The sequence below is a fragment of the Lepus europaeus genome, chromosome X (genome assembly GCF_033115175.1).
Source record: "Lepus europaeus isolate LE1 chromosome X, mLepTim1.pri, whole genome shotgun sequence".
Lineage (NCBI taxonomy): Eukaryota > Metazoa > Chordata > Mammalia > Lagomorpha > Leporidae > Lepus > Lepus europaeus.
Window position 1 is genome coordinate 1,681,949 of NC_084850.1, and position 20,012 is coordinate 1,701,960.

The 20,012-nt window shown below is 49.6% G+C and overlaps 2 protein-coding genes across 9 annotated transcripts in view; one reads left to right on the top strand and one right to left on the bottom strand.

The window, feature by feature from the left end:
- Positions 1-5,701: 5,701 nt before the first annotated feature.
- PNMA5 (PNMA family member 5) lies at positions 5,702-6,991 on the top strand. Its single transcript, XM_062184377.1, is given in 3 exon segments — positions 5,702-6,335; positions 6,338-6,635; positions 6,637-6,991. Coding segments are annotated over 3 exon segments (1,287 nt in total).
- An 8,229-nt stretch (positions 6,992-15,220) lies between these two features.
- ZNF185 (zinc finger protein 185 with LIM domain) overlaps positions 15,221-20,012 on the bottom strand; it is a 67,278-nt gene continuing 62,486 nt past the window's right edge. For all 8 annotated transcript variants that reach the window (XM_062183842.1, XM_062183845.1, XM_062183840.1 and 5 more), the window contains 2 exons: positions 17,553-17,651; positions 15,221-16,792 (listed from right to left, as the gene is read on the bottom strand). In XM_062183842.1, coding sequence (XP_062039826.1) covers positions 17,553-17,651 — 99 coding nt within the window. In that variant the 3' untranslated portion in view covers positions 15,221-16,792. The remainder of the gene's footprint in view (positions 16,793-17,552; positions 17,652-20,012) is intronic.

The following is a 20,012-nucleotide window of genomic DNA, read 5'->3' on the forward strand; positions in this document are numbered from 1 at the left end:
GTTGTGCTGGCTTGTCTTTCCAAGCTGCAAGAAATAATCAGCTTAAATTCAATATGTATTAAACCCTTTGTATTGTTTAAAGAAGGTTGCTCTTGGAAATACATTCCCAAGTTATCACAGGGAATATTAAAGATTTATATGAAATTTTAAGTTTTGACATCCTCAGATTCTTTTTAGGTACCCAATGATCCTATGAGTTATAAAGTATTTATGTCTTAAACTCTTTTTGATTAGATAATACATTCCCCACAGTTCAAAAACAAAAATCTTACTCTTACTCTTGCCCCCAACTACACTGATTTTCCTTCCTGCCTTCCAGTCCCAGCTCAGGGAAACCACTTTTATTAATTCAAAAACATTTTTTGCATTTTGGTATTTATGTAAATACAATAAATTTAACTATTTTTTCCTGTCTTAAGATAACTATTCAATAAACTGTGTTAGGCATCTTTCAAAAAGAAAAAGAAGAAGGGATTGTGAAGTGTGATTGCTAGCTCAGGGCTTTGGAAAAGGAAGAGAAGCTACCTGAAGTTGTCCAACAAGTGTCTTGTTCCTACTTACCAGTGGAAACAAATAGTTCATTCAGCTAATCATTTATGAGGCAAAGAACGGGAATTTGGGGGATGTCAGGGCTGGATTTGTGATAGGTCAACAAAGGAGGCATCTGCTACGTGCTATTCAAGTCATATGAGGGAGCAGTATTCTTTGCAGGAGGCTTTTTGCCACAACACAAAAGGCTGAGGGATTTCTCAACCTTCTGGGTGGTCCGGGTTTACAGGGTTCAGGTAAAATGCACCATGATCTCCTCACCCCTCAGCAACTTTTTGTTTTTAAGGAAAGACTAGGGAGGAGCCAAGTCTAGCAGTGAGAAGTAGAATGAAGTACAGAGGTGCTCGGGACAGCTCTGCTCACAGCCTCATCCTGTATGAGACTGGGCAGCTGGTGGTGTCATCCAGAGGGTGCTGTGGACTGCTGTAAGGAAAGCCGTCTGGTCTGTGACCACGTGGCAACGCCAAGTTATCATTTTCTCCAGTAAGGAGAAGGAAATTAATTTAAGAGATAGTCCAAAGTATGTTCTTATTAAGTGCGCAGAATGGAGGTTTGGGTTACAGTGTCATGTCTCACCTAGGAAACATTTTCAATTAAAGGAGAATAATGCAATATTTGTACATATCTTACTTGGTGACATTTAGGTTTGTTTTTGTTTTTGTTATTGTTTTTTGACAGGCAGAGTGGATAGAGAGAGAGACAGAGAGAAAGGTCTTCCTTTGCCGTTGGTTCACCCTCCAATGGCCGCTGCGGCCGGTGCATCTCGCTGATCTGAAGCCAGGAGCCAGGTGCTTCTCCTGGTCTCCCATGGGGTGCAGGGCCCAAGCACTTGGGCCATCCTCTACTGCCCTCCCAGGCCATAGCAGAGAGCTGGCCTGGAAGAGGGGCAACCGGGATAGAATCCAGCGCCCCGACTGGGACTAGAACCCGGGGTGCCGGCACCGCAAGGTGGAGGATTAGCCTTAGTGAACCGCGGTGCCGGCCAACATTTAGTTTTAAAAGTCTTCTGCTTTTGACATTTTTATTAAAATATGATTTTTAAAAAGCCCTGCTATTCGTACCAAATACAGCAAAAGTTACATTCTGTCAGCTCACAACTTCTGGCCCTGGTAATCTCAGAGCAGTGCTACACAAAGCATGGGCAGGGAACTGCAATAGCCGCTAGAGTTTTGGTACTTTTGCAGACTCTGAGCTCTGCCAAGACCTCCTGACTCACAACTTGAACTGCTACCACCACCTGCTCTGGGAAATGTGTGTGCACTTTGTAATCTGCTACCAGTGTCCCACCAGTGCCCCTTGCTGGAACAGGGCTTTAGGGTCCCCAATAGCCCCAAGGAAAACAGCTAAGTCTTCCCTCTGTGGAAGAAACCTGCTTTGGGAAGGAAAAGAGAGAAGTTTCGGTACCTCGTGGGTAATTCTCCTGTAATCACGAGAATAATGGGAGAATGAAATCTTGATAGTTTTCTGTCTCTCAATGAGCCTTGAAAAATTGCATGTATTTGTAAAATGGAGGTAGTAGCTGTATTTTTTTTTATTTTTTGCCGTCCCCTAGGACACAGTGGATAAAAATTAACAAGGACAGAGATGTTTGGTTAGTTAGTAGGCACCGAGCTTGTAGTTTGCACCTGGGCCTATACTTTGCACATAGCCCTGTGTGCATAGCTTAGAATACACAAACAGGAGGAGCCACTGGTGAAAGTCAGAGACAGTCCCAGTCCAGTGGGTGAGAGACACGTACCATAGTAGCCGCAATGGTTGCTGGGACTGATGTGACAGGTGGTGGTCCTGTCGGCCTCTATTGAGCACATACAAGCTGGACTGTGAGCAACTCTGCAACGCAACAGTTCTCAGTACGGTTTGAATTCTCTGTTCCCTCTCCAGTCATGACTCAGAGGGGAAAGGTACGGTGGACAGGGCACAACCCCTTTATTGCAGGAGTGGGGGTGGAGGTGGAGATGGGGGTGGGCGTGGCTGTAGACGTTGCCAGGGCGCAGGAGCAAGTGGGCGGTGCTGAAGACCGTCCTTACCCGACAATTTCTTTCCCGCCACAAACTCGCGGCTCATTCCGTACAGTGGCGGCGGCAGAGTGGCCACGCTGCACGGGCGCTGTGGCCTGGAGGCATTCCCAGAAGGTAAGGAGCTGGGTTTGGGCACAAAAGGGAACCAAGGTTACAAGAGATTCCCTCCAATGATCCTGACTGTCCTCCATGAGGTCCCAGGGGCCAGTGGCCAGTGGCCTTAGATTCCCCTGGAAGCAGAATCCTAGGGGTCCCTGATATTTCCAGTTATCATGAGTGGCCTCAGAACTTTAGGAGGGCCCATTCTACCCCAGACCTGCCCAGATGTAGCAGTAAGGACAACTGGTACTGGCCCTTACCCTTGCGGGAAAGTGGCTTTGGCCATTCCTGTTCTAGCCTCTAGCTACCTCTGCTGACTAGATGTGTCCCTGCTCGGAGTAGTGGAAAGGGTGTGTGAGGTTAGGAGTGAATGGGACAGCCTGATGGGTACAGGAGGTTAAAGATAATAAGGTGGGGGAAAGGAGTACAAGGAAATGGGAGTGAGGAACTTGGGTGAGTGCAGGACGTGGACATGAATGGCAGAGTGTATGGCACTTGAATGGACACAGAGTTTGGCGGTTCAGTGGATCTTGGTAAAAGCAGATTTTGGTGCCAGGACTGGCGCCTGTGTGGACACAGACTTTGCCGGTGGGGTGGGGCTTGGGTGGACGCTGAGTTTGGTGGTTCAGTGGATTTTGTGTGAAAGTGGCTTTTGGCGCCAGAAATGGTGCTTGCGCAGACAGTTTGCCAGTTCAGTGGATCTTCAGAGGTTGGCTTTTGGCGCCCGGAAAGGCACTTGCGTGGACGCAGAGCGTTGCGCCGGGGTGGGGCTTGCGTGGAAGCAGAATGTTGCGCCGGGGTGGGGTTTGCGTGGAAGCAGAGCGTTGCGCCAGGGTGGAGCTTGCGTGGGCGCAGTTTGGTGCCAGAGGTGCGGCTTGCGTGGACGCAGAGTGTTGCGTCGGGGTGGGGCTTGCGTGGACACAGAATGTTGCGCCAGGGTGCAGCTTGCGTGGACGCAGAGTGTTGCACCGGGGTGGGGTTTGCGTGAACGCAGAGTTTGACGCCAGGGGTGGAGCTTGCGTGGGCGCAGTTTGGCGCCAGAGGTGGGGCTTGTGTGGACGCAGAGTTTGACGGCAGGGGTGGGGCTTGCGTGGACGCAGAGTGTTGCACCGGGGTGGAGCTTGCGTGGACGCACAGTTTGACGGCAGGGGTGGGGCTTGCATGGATGCAGAGTGTTGCGCCAGAGGTGGGGCTTGCGTGGACGCAGAGTTTCACGGCAGGGGTGGGGCTTGTGTGGACACAGAGTTTGACGGCAGGGGTGGAGCTTGTGTGGACGCAGAGTTTGACGCAAGGCCTGGGGTTTGTGTGGATGCAGAGTTTGGTGCGAGGAGTGGGGCTTGCATGGACGCAGTTACATGGCAGGCGTGAGGCTGAGGTGGATGCAGAGCTTGGCGTTGGGGGTGAGGCTTGAGTGGAGGGGGGATTTGGGGCTTGGTGGGGGGGATTTTTTCCTGGGGGTGGAGCAGCAGTTTCTTGTATTCATGAGCAGATTCAAAATTGGCACATCCTGAGCAGGGCATTTGGGACGTAACCACAGTGAAATACCTCTGCCTTGCTTTGGACAGATCCAGTGAAGGGATCCTGATCCATCTTCCCTGGATCAGGAACTGCCTGACAGGACAGAGCTGGAGAGCAAACTGAGTGCCTGATTACATCAGAATCACAAACTGTACACTGCCAGTGGAATCCACACTGCCAAGTCGTCAAGTAAGTTATTTTGGAAGGTGCCTCTGTGACCCTGGCAAACGACAAGGGGACAAAGGCTGCCTTCCAGGATCCACACACTCTGCAGGGTAGGGCCACACCTAGGGTGACAGTTGTCTGTTTCCTGCAGCAGGACAGTGGAGACCCTTCGTTGGGTCCCTTTTCTGCCCCTAATTCTAGCTGCCACACAATATGAAACCTTAAGCACTTGTTTTTTCAGCACTCAGTCCTTGCTGCTCACCTCACCCCCACCTCCCCTTCACTCTCCCAGCTCACTTGCTGCTAGGACATTCCATTGGTTGGAGGGTAGTGACATCACCTGTTGCTCTTCAAGTGCCTTCACCTTACCACATGACACAGCCCTGTGCTAGAAACCCATGGTCCATGCTGTTCTCAGTAAGCATAGTAACACTGTAGTTTCTGCACCTACCATTCTCAGATTGCACAGAGCTCTGGCCACCTTTGTCTTCTGTGGGACATTTCCTGAGAAAGAGAACAGCTCCCAGTCTCCTGCCAGCCTTTATCCCAGCAAAGAGATTTCCAGGTAATCTAGACCCACACAAATCCTCTTCTGACAGGCAGCCTTTTTTTTTTCCACAAGCAGAGTTAGACAGTGAGAGAGACAGAGAGAAAGGTCTTCCTTTCATTGGTTCACCCCCCATATGGCTGCTACAGCTGGCGCGCTGCGCCAATCTGAAGCCAGGAGCCAGATGCTTCCTCCTGGTCTCCCATGCAGGTGCAGGGCCCAAGCACTTGAGCCATCCTCCACTGCCTTCCCGGGCCACAGCAGAGAGCTGGACTGGAAGACGAGTGACCGCGACAGAATCCAGCGCCCCGACCGGGACTAGAACCCGGGGTGCTGGCGCCACAGGCGGAGTTTTAGCCAAGTGAGCCACGGCACCAGCCACAGGCAGCCTCTGTCAGTGTCCCTAGGCATCAGTCCCTGCCTGCTGACAATGGCCTTTGCCCCACAGGCACCTGCAGTGCCTACACGCAGCACAGTTCCCTCGACTTCTGAGGAGGAACCCACAGCAAGAGGAGGTCAGTACGGAGGAGTAATATAGGGGAGTTTTGGCTGGAGAGGCCCTCCACACTGTCCCCTCTTCAAAGTGGTTATAAGAGCCCTGAGAATCAAGAACTACTGTGGGTAAGGGAAGGTGGGGGCAGAGGAAGGGCTCTAGGTGGGAGGTGGAGGGTGGGCATTAACAATGTTCTCATCCAATTTGCATTTCAGACTGTGGAAACCTGTGGCACTTCTGCCTTCCCACTTGACATTGGCTCAGAATCCTTTGAGTCCTGGTAAAACCCAGAGCCCACATAGCGTGGGAGCAATGGCTGTGAGGCTGTTAGAGGACTGGTGCAAGGGCATGGATATGGACCCCAGGAAGGCCCTGTTGATCGTGGGCATCCCTGTGGAGTGCAATGAGGCTGAAATCAGAGAGACTGTGAAGGCAGGACTGTATCCCCTGAGTGCATATAGGGTACAGGGCATAATGTTCAGGAGGGAAGACAATGCTAAGGCAGTGTTCATTGAATTGATTGACACCATCAATTATGCTACCATACCCAGTCAGATTCCAGGACAAGGGGGCACATGGGAAGTGATGGTCAGTCCCCGCAACTCAGATGATGAGTTTCTCAGTAAGCTCAATTGTTTCCTGAAAGATGAAGGATGGAGAATGATAGATGTAGCCCAAACCTTGGGATATAGCAGCTTCCCCTTGGAGGGCATGGGGCCAGAGCCTTTGGCCCAAGTCCAAGAACCAGTTCTGCAGCCCCTGAAAGAAAGCATGTGGTACAGAAAGCTGAAAGTATTTTCAGGAAGCACTTTGCCGGGCCCAGATGAAGAGAGCTTTGACACCTGGCTGGAGCAGCTCACTGAGATGATGCACATGTGGCAGGTGTCAGAGGAAGAAAAGAGGCGGCACTTGCTGGAGAGCCTCCAGGACCCTGCACTGTCAATCATGCGAGTGTCCGGGCCAGCAATGACTCCATGACTGTAGAGCAGTGTCTGGAGGCCCTGAAGCAGATCTTTGGGAGTAATGAGGACTTTAGATTTGCCCAGTTTCGGTTTCTTCAGACCTATCAGATGGTTGGGGAGAAGTTTTCAGCCTTTTTGCTGCGCTTAGAGCCACTGTTGCAGAAAGCAGTGCAGCATAGCCCTGTGTTGATGCAGAGCACAGACACGATCCGTCTCAAACACATCCTAGATCAGGGCAAGATGAACACTGGCCTACGAGGCAAGCTGGAGCTCTTAGATCAGCAAGACTCCTCCCACTTTCATGGAGTTAATGAAGCTTATTTGAGATGATGAGTGGGAGACCACCATGGTGGTGACAAAGGAGAAGCAGAAGCAAGTAGAAAGGGGCCACAGGGCTTCTGGCAGACAGGCAGAAGCAGAATTAAGTACCCCTGTGTCTCTGGTCACCACACCGACAAGGTCTTTTAGTCAGAAGGGCACTCAAACCATGCAGGAAGAGGCTACCCCATTGCTAAAACGAAGGCGGCTGCGTCACTGCAAAAGAACAGGGAAAATAGGCCATAAGCAGATGCCACAGGATGCAGTAAGGGAGTCGGGAAACGAGTCGGGGGCTGGGGCCATGAGCCATCCCGAGCCCTAGGAAGCATAGGCTCAGACCCAGACACTCCTTCCCATAGCAGGCAGAAGACACATTTTACAAAAGGGAAGGGGGAACCAAGAAAAACAACAGAGGACCTCAGTGAGGCAGAGGGACATGGCAACCAGGCCCAAGCTGAGACCCCTCATCTTCTAACATTTGATACAGACTCCACCAACCAAGACCCAACAGTATGCAGCTCAGGGAGTACCATGCACAGGGCTCCCAATGGTGGGACAGGTGAGCAAGCACACTCAGCAGTTGGGGCAACCAACTTTATGGTAGGGACAGCAGTGATGAAGAAGTTGAAGTGCGTACACGTAGGGACTCTGGCCTGCAGCTTGCTCCAGTTGCTTGGTCACCCTCAAAAATCTACCCAGTGGGCTATGAGCTATGGGTGGTCAATGAACCCCAGGCTACATGGGTCCCAGATGAGCCTGCCCTGGAGCTGCCCCCACTAGAAGCTGGTGTTGGTGAGGAAGAGTTGCAAGGTAGAGAGTTAAGGCCTCGGAGGGCAGCACGCAGGGTAAATCCCGTCTTAAGGATGGTGTATACTGCTCTAGGGGAGCCCCAGGAAGGCAACACCCTTGAGACTCTGCGTAAGTAGGAGCTGCAAGTCAAAAGGCTCATAGCATGGGCATCAGTGGGTATGCAGGGAAACTTTTGTTATAGGGGAGGGGGAGGAAGGAAAAGAGGAGGAAAAAGGACTCTATTTGGCGGAGGGAGGGGAGGAGTGTTATTTTGTTCAGCTTTATTTGCACAGGGCCATTGGAGACTTGAAGAGGGGAGACAGGGAGAACCCAGGCATGGAATGGTGTGCCAAAACTTAGCAACTGGCAGGCAACTCCACAGCCTGGCAACTCAGGCGGCCAGTTTGGAAATGCCCCTGAGGGCCTAGGGCCTAGCACCTGAGGACCTTGGCCACCCTCCCGGGCCTGGGAGACACGGGGTGGGGGGGAGAGACCATCTCAAGGTGCCAGCTGCCTGGGGCTCCCCAGGGGGCCCCCCGACCCATTCACCACCCCCGGGGCAGGCTGCTCCCTGTCCTGGGGAGCCCACCCTTACCTGTGTAGGCCCCGTAGTGACCCACGTGTCAAGTCAGCATCCCCTGCCACACCGACCACCATTCTGTGCAGGCCAGGAGGTGTGTGTGCGCCCAGGCTGGAGGTCCTGGCCCGGGAGGCCTGTGCCAAGGCTCTGCGCGTCCCCATCGCGTGGTGAGCCCCGCCTCTCACTGCAGACGTAGGCCACTGCCACTGTCCTTGCGGAGTGTGTGTGTGTGTGTGTGTGTGTGTGAGCACACTTACCTGAGCAGCTCCTCCCCAGAGACCCCGAGCCCAGTCCCAGGAGGCAGCAGGAAAGACAGCCGAGGGCGCAGCTGACCAATGCTCCCTCTGTGATGGTGACCGCGATGGTGGCAGAGGAGGAAGAACTGAACCGACGATGGACTGGGGGCTCTGTGAGGTTCCACGGGGACTGTGCTCTGATGTTGTCCCCCTGAGTTAGTTGTGACTCAGTTTCCCAGCCTGATGTGACATTCCCTGCAGTGTTTCCAGTGTCCCTTAACTTCCCGTGTGGGCCATGGGCAGGGCCATGCCCGGCTGGTCAGGGGATTCCTGCAGTGACTGCGTCTTGTCCTGGCGAGGGGCAGATCCTGGGGCCCTCAGGAGGGGAGAACAAGACGGGAGGGCCCTGGCGTGCAGGGCAAATGAGGAACCCTGGAGGAGGGAGGCCTGGGACCCATGGCCTCCAGTAGCCGTCAGGAGTTACCCTCTGTGTCATCGTCCCTTCTCTTCAATGGCTGCAGTGTTTCTGTTCAATAAAGCTTGTTTAATGTTCCAGCTGTCTCTCCTCTGCTGTGGGTGTCTCAGGGGACCATGGGCTGCGGTGAGTGGGCAACAGTGGCCGTGTTAGCACTGGTGTACGTGCTGGGCAGCACCTGTGCCTCAGGGGCTGTGGGGTTCTCTGGGCTGGATGCAGCCAGGAAACTGCATGCTAGTGAGCATGGGTACGGGCTGGTTCCACTGCCAGGGTCCTCAAGGAGCCCCAGGAATCACTGAGTTAGCTGTTAATGGGTGAGCAAGGCACAGCAGGCAGGATCTGAGGCCTGGCATTCCTGGCAGTACTTTGAGGGGCTCAGGGCAGCCACACAGGTCAGCAAAGCCTCATGTAGAAATGGAGGCTGGCAGACAGTCAATGATGTGCCCCAAAAGGGCCCAGGCACGAGGTCAGGTGCCCCTGCCATGGGAGGATTGGGGAGGAAGGACAGGGAGAGCCGCTGTCCTTTTTGAGTCCTGACTAGGAGGGCACCCCCTCCATACCCTCTATCCTGGCAGCAGATGTTGGGCTGTGAGTGGAAGGTTGCAGATGGGTGTGGGGAGAGCAATGCTTACCCGGGACACCTGAACACTGGCTGGAGGGGCAGGAGTTTCCAGGGAGTGTCTTGCGGGTCACAGAGAAGAGCCCAGAACCAACCATCTTCAACCTTCCTGAGATTTCTGTGACCCTGCAGACTTTTAGGGCCGGTCTCTAGGTGCAGGTGGGGTTTTTAATATTTATTTATTTTAAGGCAGAGTTAGAGAGATCCTCCATCTGCTGGTTCACTCCTCAAATGGCCTCAATGGCTAGATCTGGGGCAGATCCGAATCCAGGAGCCAGGAGCTTCTTCTGGATCTCCCTTGTGGATGCAGGGGCCCAGGCACTTGAGTAATCTGCTGCTTTCCCAGGCACATTAGCAGGGAGCTGGATCAGAAGTGGAGCAATTGGGAGTTGAACTGGCGCCCATATGGAATGCCAGCACTGTAGGTAGCAGCTTTGCCTGCTAGGCCACACTGCTGGTCCCCTCAATATGCAGTTTAACTGATATAAAAGCCTTGGGAGATGGTGACTCTGAATTGGGCTCCTCCATGCAGGAGTGGAGCAATTCCATTGACCTGAAAGTGGAATGGCCTTCAGGGCTCCCTCTGGGCCCACAGGCATCCTCCAGACATTTTCAGGAACAGAGCCTCTGACCACTCCCATGGTATAGATGGCACAACAAGTCTGCAAAGCAGGTGAAGAGCCAGGGCCAGGTATTTGCCTCTGCCTGAGCAGCCTGCAGTGCTCCCCTGCCCCCCAGCACCTGGGCGGCCCGTCCAACCGATAGGCGCTACAGACAGCAGGGCTGCAGGGATGGAGGAGTACTAGGAGACACTGGGCCTACACAGGCAATGGGGATGTCAGTGTGTAGTAGTGAGTAGCAGGTCAAACGGGCCATGCCTGCAGCCTCCTTGGCTTAGCCTTGGCCCGTATTGCAGGTGCTCTGGGGTGTGTCCCTTCAGGGCACCCTGCAGGAACATGGTGGCCACCAGTTGTTTGTGCTCTCCCTGCCTTTTCAGGAAAAGCACCATCCACAACATGTCTACCCCGTGAGTCTCAGCAGAGCCATAGTGACTGGTGACTCCAAAATCCTTCCAGAATTTGGAAGCAGGAGCACAAGAAAGGGATTAAGAGAAGGGCTGATTGTTGCCAGAGCCTGCAGATCTCATTGTCTCTCCCTGTTGAGAGTGTGCCTGTGTGTGCTGTGGTACCTGAGCAGGTGTGAGTGTGTGAGTGTTGCATAGGAACGTGTGTGCACATGTGTGGGACCACGCATATTAGTATGAGTGTGTGAGCACAGCTGTGCGAGTGTGGGAGTGTGTCATGGAACATGTGTGAGCGTGTGAGAGCTTGTGTGTCACTGTGGGTGTGAGTGGGTGTACGATGAGCGTGGGTGGATGTGTGGGAGTGGGGCGGGCAGCTGAATGGGTGTACACACGTGAGAGGCTCCCTTGTTGGGATCGCAGTCGTTGAAGGGGTGTCACGAGGAGGTCGGGAAGGAGGCAGCCAGTGGAACAGGCCTCTTCCTCCCCACCCCGGAGCAGGGAGACCTCCGGTCTTCCCCGGATGCTGGGCTCTGCGTGGCACCCTGTCTTCTCTATCCCTGCCCGCGGCCCGTTCTCATCTGCAAAGCTCCTGCCTTACACTGTGTTCGACTACACGGCCCTCCACACGTACTGTGCGTGGGGCCGTGTGTGGCCTGGGACCACCAAGGGGCTCCCCTGGGTTCCCAGGGGCTGACTGTGTCTGACCGCGAGGCAGCTCCCTGGGACTGGAGAGAAAAGGTAGAGGAGCCCCATCAGGACCCCACCCGGGGACAGAAGCCAAGGTGAGAGGACCCAGAGGGTCCCTTTACCCAGCCTGTCCCCTGACCCTGGTGGACCGAAGTCTACTTTCTGGGTTTCTCCCTTGGCCTTCATTTGATAGCCATTTCTAGGTATCATGCTTACTTGAAAATAAACACAGTGTATGCTCATCTACCACTTTATGTCATCATGCAAATGGACAAGAATAAGGCTAAGCTAGGGACAAGGCTGGGACTACCTGTACTTTTCCCACCAGCTCTAATCCTCAGTGGCCTTTCGGAGATCTTGGCCTCCACATGCTCCCAATTCTTGGAGCATGGGTGTGAGATGCTTATTTGCCACAGAGATGAAAATGTCCTGTGGCCATCACTTTGCAAGCCCACGTGGCAGAGGAGACCTGGGTAGTCTGGATCAGGACAGGCCATGGGAATCAGCTCTGCTCCTGTGAGAGACAGGAGCATAGCCTAGCCAGAGACTCCCAGAGACCACCCCATTCCCATCCCTCAATACTCACCACAGGGCAATGTGAACTCTCTTCTCTTACCTTTTCCTTTGCCTGCTCAAATAGAATCATCACTCCAGGCCCCTGTTTCTGTCACCTCAGAGTGGGTGGGACAAGGACCAAAGCCCAGGAACTTGCCAGCTACTTCCTAGGCCTGGGAATGTTGCTTAAACTGTTTGGTTTGTGTACTTTGTCATGACAGTCCTTGGAAATGAATATAATCCTCCTTCTCCATAAGAGGTAAGACTCAGGGGGCCGGTGCTGTGACACAGTGGGTAAAGCTGCCGCCCGCAGTGCTGGCATCCCATATGGGTGCCAGTTCAAGTCCCAGCTGCTCCACTTGCCATCCAGCTCTCTGCTATGGCCTGGGAAAGCAGTAGAGGATGGCCCAAGTCCTTGGGCCCCTGTATCTGTGTGGGAGACCCAGAAGAAGCTCCTGGCTCTTCTCTCTCTCTCTCTCTCTCTCTCTCTCTCTCTCTCTCTCTCTTTCTCTCTGCTTCTCCTTCTCTCTGTGCAACTCTTTCAAATAAATAAATAAAATATTTTTTTTAAAAAAAGAGGTAAGATTCAGGAATGTTTTCCTTATTTACCTATGATGAATACAGACATGGACCCTCAAAATTCCCATTTATATTAGGATTCGTCAGAGCAGAACCGAGAGGAAATGACATTTAGATACGTAAAGATTGACAGACAGTGAGATAGACTGATTATGGGAATCAGCACAAGCTATTTTTAGAGACTAACGAGTCCCACTAAATGGCATTTTCAAGTTAGGGAAAGATTTCTTTTAGGTCTTTCTGCCACGCATTAAGATTCCTAGAAATAGCTAATTAGGAGCTGCTATCACAGTCCTTGTCTCCTCAATTAGTAAAAGCTCCTTCTCCTTTCTCAGTTGCACTCGAGATAATAGCTGATGTCAGGCAAAGAAAGTAGCTGTGGAACCAAGTTCAATGACCCCAAAGGTCTCTGCTCAGTGGCAGAAGTCCTCTGAGTGTCACATCTTCTATCTTTGGATAATCCTTTTTTGTCTCTGGATTGGATCAAAACTTGGATGCTTGGATAGTGTGCAGCTTTCATTTTCAGATTATATAAAACTTGGAAATATGGTTCACTTGATAGGAAAAAAGACAATTTAACAGGATCCAGGCTGCTTTCATGAGCAAGATGATGTTGTACATCTAGAGGAGTGAGTTCTGGTGTACATCAGGGAAACCTTGAGCAGAGTCTTTGAGATGTGTATTCATGATTACTAACAAGGAAGGGTGAAAGGAACCACGAGTGTTTAAATGGAAGAACTGTTAACCAGGAGAGAATCAAAGTAGCAGTTTCATTTATTTTAGGGGCTGGCATTTAGGAGAGAGATTAGAGGCCACCAGGGGCAACAATCAAAGGCAAACAGGTTTAACCAAATTGAAGAATTCATTTTCTGAAACAGGCTGTCCACAGACAGAATGGGTTTTTAAGGGGCTGAGTTCCTGGTCATTGGAAGTGTGCAATAATGATTAGGTTTCCCATGTCTGTAATGATAATGAAGGTAAGGAAGGACCCAAAACACTACAATAGTCTTAAGATTTGATGAGGAGCCGTTGCTGTGGTGTGGCGGGTGAGGCTGCAGTGCCGGCATCCCATATGGGCACCTGTTCAAGTCCTGGCTGCTCCACTTCTGATCCAGCTCTCTGCTGTGGCCTGGGCAGGCAGTGGAAGATGGCCCAAGTCCTTGGGCCCCTGCACCCACATGAGAGACCCAGAGGAAGCTTCTGGCTCCTGGCTTTGGATCAGCTCAGATCTGGCCATTGCAGTCATTTGGGGTGTGACCCAGCAGATGGAAAACTCACTCTCTCTCTCTCTCTCTGGCTCTACCTCACTCTGTAACTCTTTCAAATAAATAAAATAAATATTTTAAAGATTTGATGAGTCTAGTTTATGCCAGTGTGTCCTATAGTGTCTCCCACCACTCTCCAAGCCCAGACCAAGTGTGCTGCCTGCAAGTCATGGTGACAAAAGCCATGCGCATGCTGAAAGGTGATGGCACAGGGGAAGGCACCATCCATTTCGAGCAGAAGGGAACACATAACAGGACTGGCTGAAGGCCTGCAAAGATTCCGTGTGCATCAGTTTGGAGATAATACACAAGGCTGTACCAGTGCAGGTTCTCACTAATCTTCTATCCAAAAAACATGCTGCTGGCGGCAGGAGGCAAAGGATTAATAGAAGCATGTGGGTGACCTGGGCAATGTGATTACTGGCAGCAATGGTGTGGCTTATGTGTTAACTGATCTCACTCTTGGGAGACATGCCCATCAGTGGCTGCACTGGTGGCCCATGAGAAAGATGACTTGGACAAAGGTGGAAATGAAGTACAAAGCCCAGAAATGCTGAAGTTGTTTGACTTGTAGTGTAATTGGAATCACCTCATATTCCCTACCATCTGATGTGAGTTCTAGTAACTCATCTGTTAGCATGATAGTTGTAGAAATGTAACTTGATGAATATTAAACACTGTAATCTTAAAGTATAATTGTGGGGCCAGTGCACCACTTAAGCCACCCCCTGAAACATCAGTGTTCAAGTCCTGAGTTCCAACTGTTCTGCTTCTGATCCAATTCCCTGCAAATGGCCTGGGAAAGCAACAGAAGATGGCCCAAGTGCTTGGGCCCCTGCAACCCACATGAGAGACCCAGATGAAGCTCCTGGTTCCTGGTTTCCACCTGGCCCAGACGCTGCCATTGTGGCCATCTGGGAAGCAAATCAGTGAATGGAAACCCCCCCCCTTTCTCTTTGCTTTTCAAATAAATAAATCTTTAACAACAAAAAAAGTAGAATGTGAACTTCTTCAGCCTCTCTAAATATCTGTAATGAAAACTGATTTATAATCCATTGGAAGATTTCTATGGTTTTATAAAACTCATATTCAATTAAAATACCTGTTTGAGGAGCCAGCAATGCCAGCATCCCATATGGATGCCAGTTTGAGACCCAGCTGCTCCACTTCCAATCCTGTTCCCTATCGGTGTGCCTGGGAAAGTAGCAAAAGATGGCCCAAGTTCTTGGGGCCCCGTGCCCATGTGGGAGACCCAGAAGCAGCTCCAGGCTCCTGGCTTCAGCCTGGCCCAACCCTGGCAGTTGCAGCGATTTGGGGGTAAACCAACTGATGGAAGATATCTCCCTCTGTATATGTGTGTCTCTCTCTGTCTCTGTCTCTCCTCTCTGTAATTCTGCCTTTCAAATAAACAAAAAATAAAACTTTAAAGAAAAAGTCTGTTTGAATGGTCTGTGTGCTTTCTCAGAATTACATATGAGTATTAAACTTATTTTCTGAATTCAATTTTCATTCAACCCTGTGAATAAACACCGCGTATGGTGCTTTAAAAAGATCTGATGAGTCCAGAATCCATATATCCTGTGCATACAGTTTCTAGATCTTGCTATTAAGTATGTATTTTCTTTTGTAGAGAATGGCTTTAATAGGAGCAAAGAAGTTTCATAGCTGAATACACCAAGCTATTATACTTTAAAAAAGAAAACATCAATACTGATATGTATAATATCTTAACATTTATTATAACTGTGTACATTAATGTGGGTTAAGCAAGTATGATTAGAAACACCAAGCAATTAAAAAAGGAGCAAAAATAATGCAACCATTGCTCTTCCTCAAGTCTGCTGAAACCTGAGCCCTTTTAGACACGTAAGAGGCTGTTTTGGATTAAAATCAATACTGATCTTCCAAGCTTTCTTACAATATCTTGCACGTTGGTTCTAAAAATCACTTAAAGGCAGATTATAGCTGTAAGATGGGGAAAGCAGCCTATCTTGGGTCTCTTTCTACATTGCAGTTCACCATGTGGGCCTGCACTGAGCCTCATGTGCAGCATCTCTCAACAAAGAAATTACTTTTCTTTAACTTATTCATCCAATACTTATGTTTTAGTGCCTACCATGTGCCAAATACCATGTTGGGCTAGACTCAGGGAATCCAGGCACACATTCAGTGTGGGTTCATGAAAGAGGATGCCTGGGGGAGGCCTGATGGGGCAGTATTACCTGTCAGGATTTAGGTATCCTCTGCACAGTGCTTGGCACACACCAAGCACAGAATCAGTGCTTGCTGTTGTGATTACTGCTCCAGGAGAGAACATGGGCTCTGAAGAGAGACAGCTACGGTTCTGTGCAAGGCATGAGCACCTCTCTGAGCCTCAGCATCCTCATCTGGATTGTTATGAGGATTAAAGGCATCCCTCCGTGATAATGTCTGGGATGGGATAAGGCTTCAAGAAATGGTACTTACTTTTCTCCCTTCTTAATCTTTCAGGTACCTATATACCCTAAAATTTACTTCACAAGGTTTCTGAATAAAGCTCAGGGAGTAGGAATTCAGGATTAAAAGTATTGATCTGCTATCAAGAGTCAAACAGGAGGAGATATCCCTTTGGTCAGTAACCTCCTAAATTTATATCCAATCAAATGTAAATCTAGTTGTTCAAACTTCCCAATACATAGCCATACATCTGCAGGAAAAACTCAAATATGGTTAAAGGTGGGTAGGAGGAGGCCAACAAAATCCACCATATAACTCAATCAAAAGCAACTACTCCTTAAAAGTGTATGGAAATTCTAAAAATATACATATAGCAATATATAAATATATATATATATATATATATATATATATATATATATATATTGCAATAGACAAGACAACATTAGACTAGGCCAATCCCTAGTATTCAATGCCTACAATTTACCCACCAGGGATTGTCAATTTATCCCTCAGAAGCATCAAGGGAATCAGAACACACTGAACATCTTCCTTTTGCCTATGCCTAACCTTTCAGGACACCTAAACTCACTAGAATGTCAATCTGTCTTAGAGAAACCAAGATGGAATTCCTGTTCCATCTTTTTTGATCAAACCTGAAATGAGACTGTGAATGTAAAGTGCTTTCTAAGCTAGAAAAAGGTACACACATGAGTAATGATTGTCATTAAGATATGATACTGGACATAAGCTAAGGTAAAATTTATGAAGACATAAAATGGAGGGAGGAAGTGCAGAAAGAGGAATCAGCAACTTGGGGCAACTAGGGACAGCTAAACTTGTCCGGGAGTCATCAGCTTCTGATCAACCTGGAGGAGCTGCAAGAAAACAGGAAATGCTGTGAAACCACAAACACACATCCAATCCAGACATGGGTCACAACCACATGCCTTGGGGTGGGTGACTGCCCAGTGGATCTTCTGAAGAGAAGGTGATCAGCATGTAGCAAGCGGAGAGTCTCTTCTTCACCCATCCCCATTGCTTCAAGGAAATACCCTGCTCTTGTGCAGACCCTGGGGGCAGTCCCCCTGGCTGTTGGCATGCCAACCTGTCTTCAGCACTTTTGAAAACATGTCCTAGAGGTTTGTTTTACTGAAGGTCTGAGTTCCAAATCTTGCTTCAAGTCCTGATCTGAAGCTATGTGAGCAACAATGGAGGTGGTCCAAAGACAGTAACAGATAGCCTTAGATCTCAACCTGAAGACCTTGGATAAAGTCATGAGTAGACCCTAAACCAACTAGCTGTTTCCCCAGACCCTTTCTCTTTCTAAGTCTTTAATTCCTTGTCACAAAATGGGGCTACCCATAGAGACCTGGCCAGCATCACTAGGCAGCTGGAGGGCTCAGCAGAGGCGCTAGGTGGAAGGTGCTTCTTGGGTGGAAGAAGTTATGATTTCTGCAACTTTACAGTGTCCCTGGCTGGGGAGGAGGTCTGTTCATGCCACCCAAGACTCCAAAGTATCAACAGGTATAGGGTATAAGAACTTGGGGCCCTTGAACAGCAAAGCTGAAACCCAGGCACATTTCTCCTCCCTAATGAGTCTCTTGGCTGCTTACCCAATGGGGTTAGAGCACCTACCTAGAAGAGCTTCTCATAACATTTCCCACAATGAATGGTGTCACGGTGAATGAAGATCTGATCCAAGAGGTCACCCATCGGTTTGCTGCAAACTCCACACTGAGAAAGAAAGCAAGTTGGAGGTCAACATACAAATGAAAGCAACAGGGGCTGGAATTGTGGTATAATGGATTAAGCCACCCCCTGCAATGCCAGCATCCCATATTTGTGCCAGTTCAAGTCCCAGCTGCTAAACTTCCAATCCAGCTCCCTGCTGATGGCCTGGGAAAGAAGTGGAAAATGCCACAGGTCCTTGGGCCCTACACACACATCAAAGACCCAGGTGAAGCTCCTGACTCCTGGATTTGGTCTGGCCAGCAATGGCCATTGCAGCTATTTGGGGAGCAAACCAGCAGATGGAAGATCTTTCTATCTCTCCCTTTCTTTCTTTCTAACTCTGCCTTCCAAATAATTAAAATAAACCTTTACCACAAAAAAATGGAAGCAACAATGGTGAGTGAATAAATTAAGAAGGTGTGCAGGCACATGCCATGAGCTGATGGCACATCCTGGACCTTCCAAGTAAACTACCAAAAAACAGAAAAAAAGGAATTAAAACCTAAACTTATAATTCAGATGAAATAAGCACACTTTAAAACTTCACAGAAACTAGCTGGCAAGATAACCCAGGTTTTTGAATGCAGCCTGGGATTGAGCTGTGACTCTACTACTTATTAGCTGGGTAAGCATGGGCACACTACTGAAACCCCCCCAGCTTCTGTTTTCTCATGTATAAACTGGGCATACTAGCAGGTCAAAAATCTCAAGGTTATTATGAGGATTCAGTGACATGTTCATGTAGAGCACTCAGCAAGGCACCAGGTACAAGGTAAGTGGCTCAATAAATGTTGGCAGTCACTCTAGTTATAGAAAACATCCATTATTACTTTTAAGGTCCAAAGGAAGGTAATATGAAAGTCCTACTAGGGGCCGGCACCGTGGCGCAGTAGGTTTATCCTCTGCCTGTGGCGCCGGCATCCCATATGGGTGCCAGTTCTAGTCCTGGCTGCTTCTCTTCTGATCCAGCACTCTGCTATGGCCTGGGAAAGCAGTGGAGGATGGCCCAGGTCCTTGGGCCCCTGAATCCACATGGGAGACCTGGAAGAAACTCCTGGCTTCTGGCTTCAGATCGGCACAGCTTCAGCCGTTGCGGCCATTTGGGGAGTGAACCAACGGAAGGAAGACCTTTCTGTCTCTCCCTCTCACTGTCTGTAACTCTACCTCTCAAATAAAAATAAATAAAATCTTTAAAAAAAAGTCCTACTAAACGGAAGGATATTTTAGCAGTCCAACTCCTCCAACCTCAGAACTCTCACACCTGTCTTTTCAGGAATGCCAGCAGTGGACACCCCCATACACACACATACACACACAAATACACACACACACACACCCAGCATTGGAGGCATGAACAGCGTGGCCTGCAAACAGTCTTGGATAAGAGGAGCACATGAGTCCCTGTGTGTCTGGATCTCTAGCCCTCTCTGAGTGACAGGCTGAGCCTTCAGGCTTTGGGCTTTCATGGGGTGCCAAGAAGGCTGGAGAATGGGTGCTAGGCTCCACTGTGTCCCTTCTGGTCATTCTTGCCAGGTACCTTTCCATGGCAAGCTGCCTGGCTATTCCTCCTTTGCAATTCCTTTCTCCAGACAGTGTTTTTAAAAAATGTTTATTCATTTTTTATGAATTTAAAAGGCAGAGCAAGTTGAGTGAGAAAGAGAGATGGGGTGGGGGTGGGAGGAGGAAGAGCTTCCATCTGCTGGTTCACTCTCCACATGCCCTCAACAGTCAGGGCTGGGTCAGGCTGAAGCCAGGAACCAGGAACTCAACCCAGGTCTCCTACTTGGTGGCAGGGATCCAATTATTTGAGTCATCACCTGCTGCCTCCCAGGGTACAACTATCAGTAAGGCACTCCAATATGGGCTGCAGCATCCTAAGTGGCACCTTAACCCACTACACTATGATACCCAACCCTCCTGGCACTTTTGTTTCTTACTGTAAATTAATGAGCTCTCCAACTCATGTACCATGTTTCTATCACGTAAGTTATTGTGAACCAAAACTTGAACTTGCACTTTGCTTTGCTGACTGACCCATTTACAGTCACTTCTGGGTACACAAAAATAAAAATATGGGCTTGAAAAGTATTTCACTTAGTGGAGAACAGGGACCCCAAAGGGTTTCTATGATGCTGCAGCCATGGATATTTTCTCTTTTTTCCAAAGATGATTGAAGGCACAGTTTATACAGATGCCCTGGAGCAATGTGGTGGCCTTTCCTGGGAAGCAGCAGAGCGTAGCTGAGATATCACTGGTTTTGATGTCACAATCTTGGATAGACAACCTTGCTTCTGCAACAGCTCCAACTTTCTCATACCTTATGTGAGCCCCAATCAGGCAAGTTTACAATTCCCAACTCTGCAG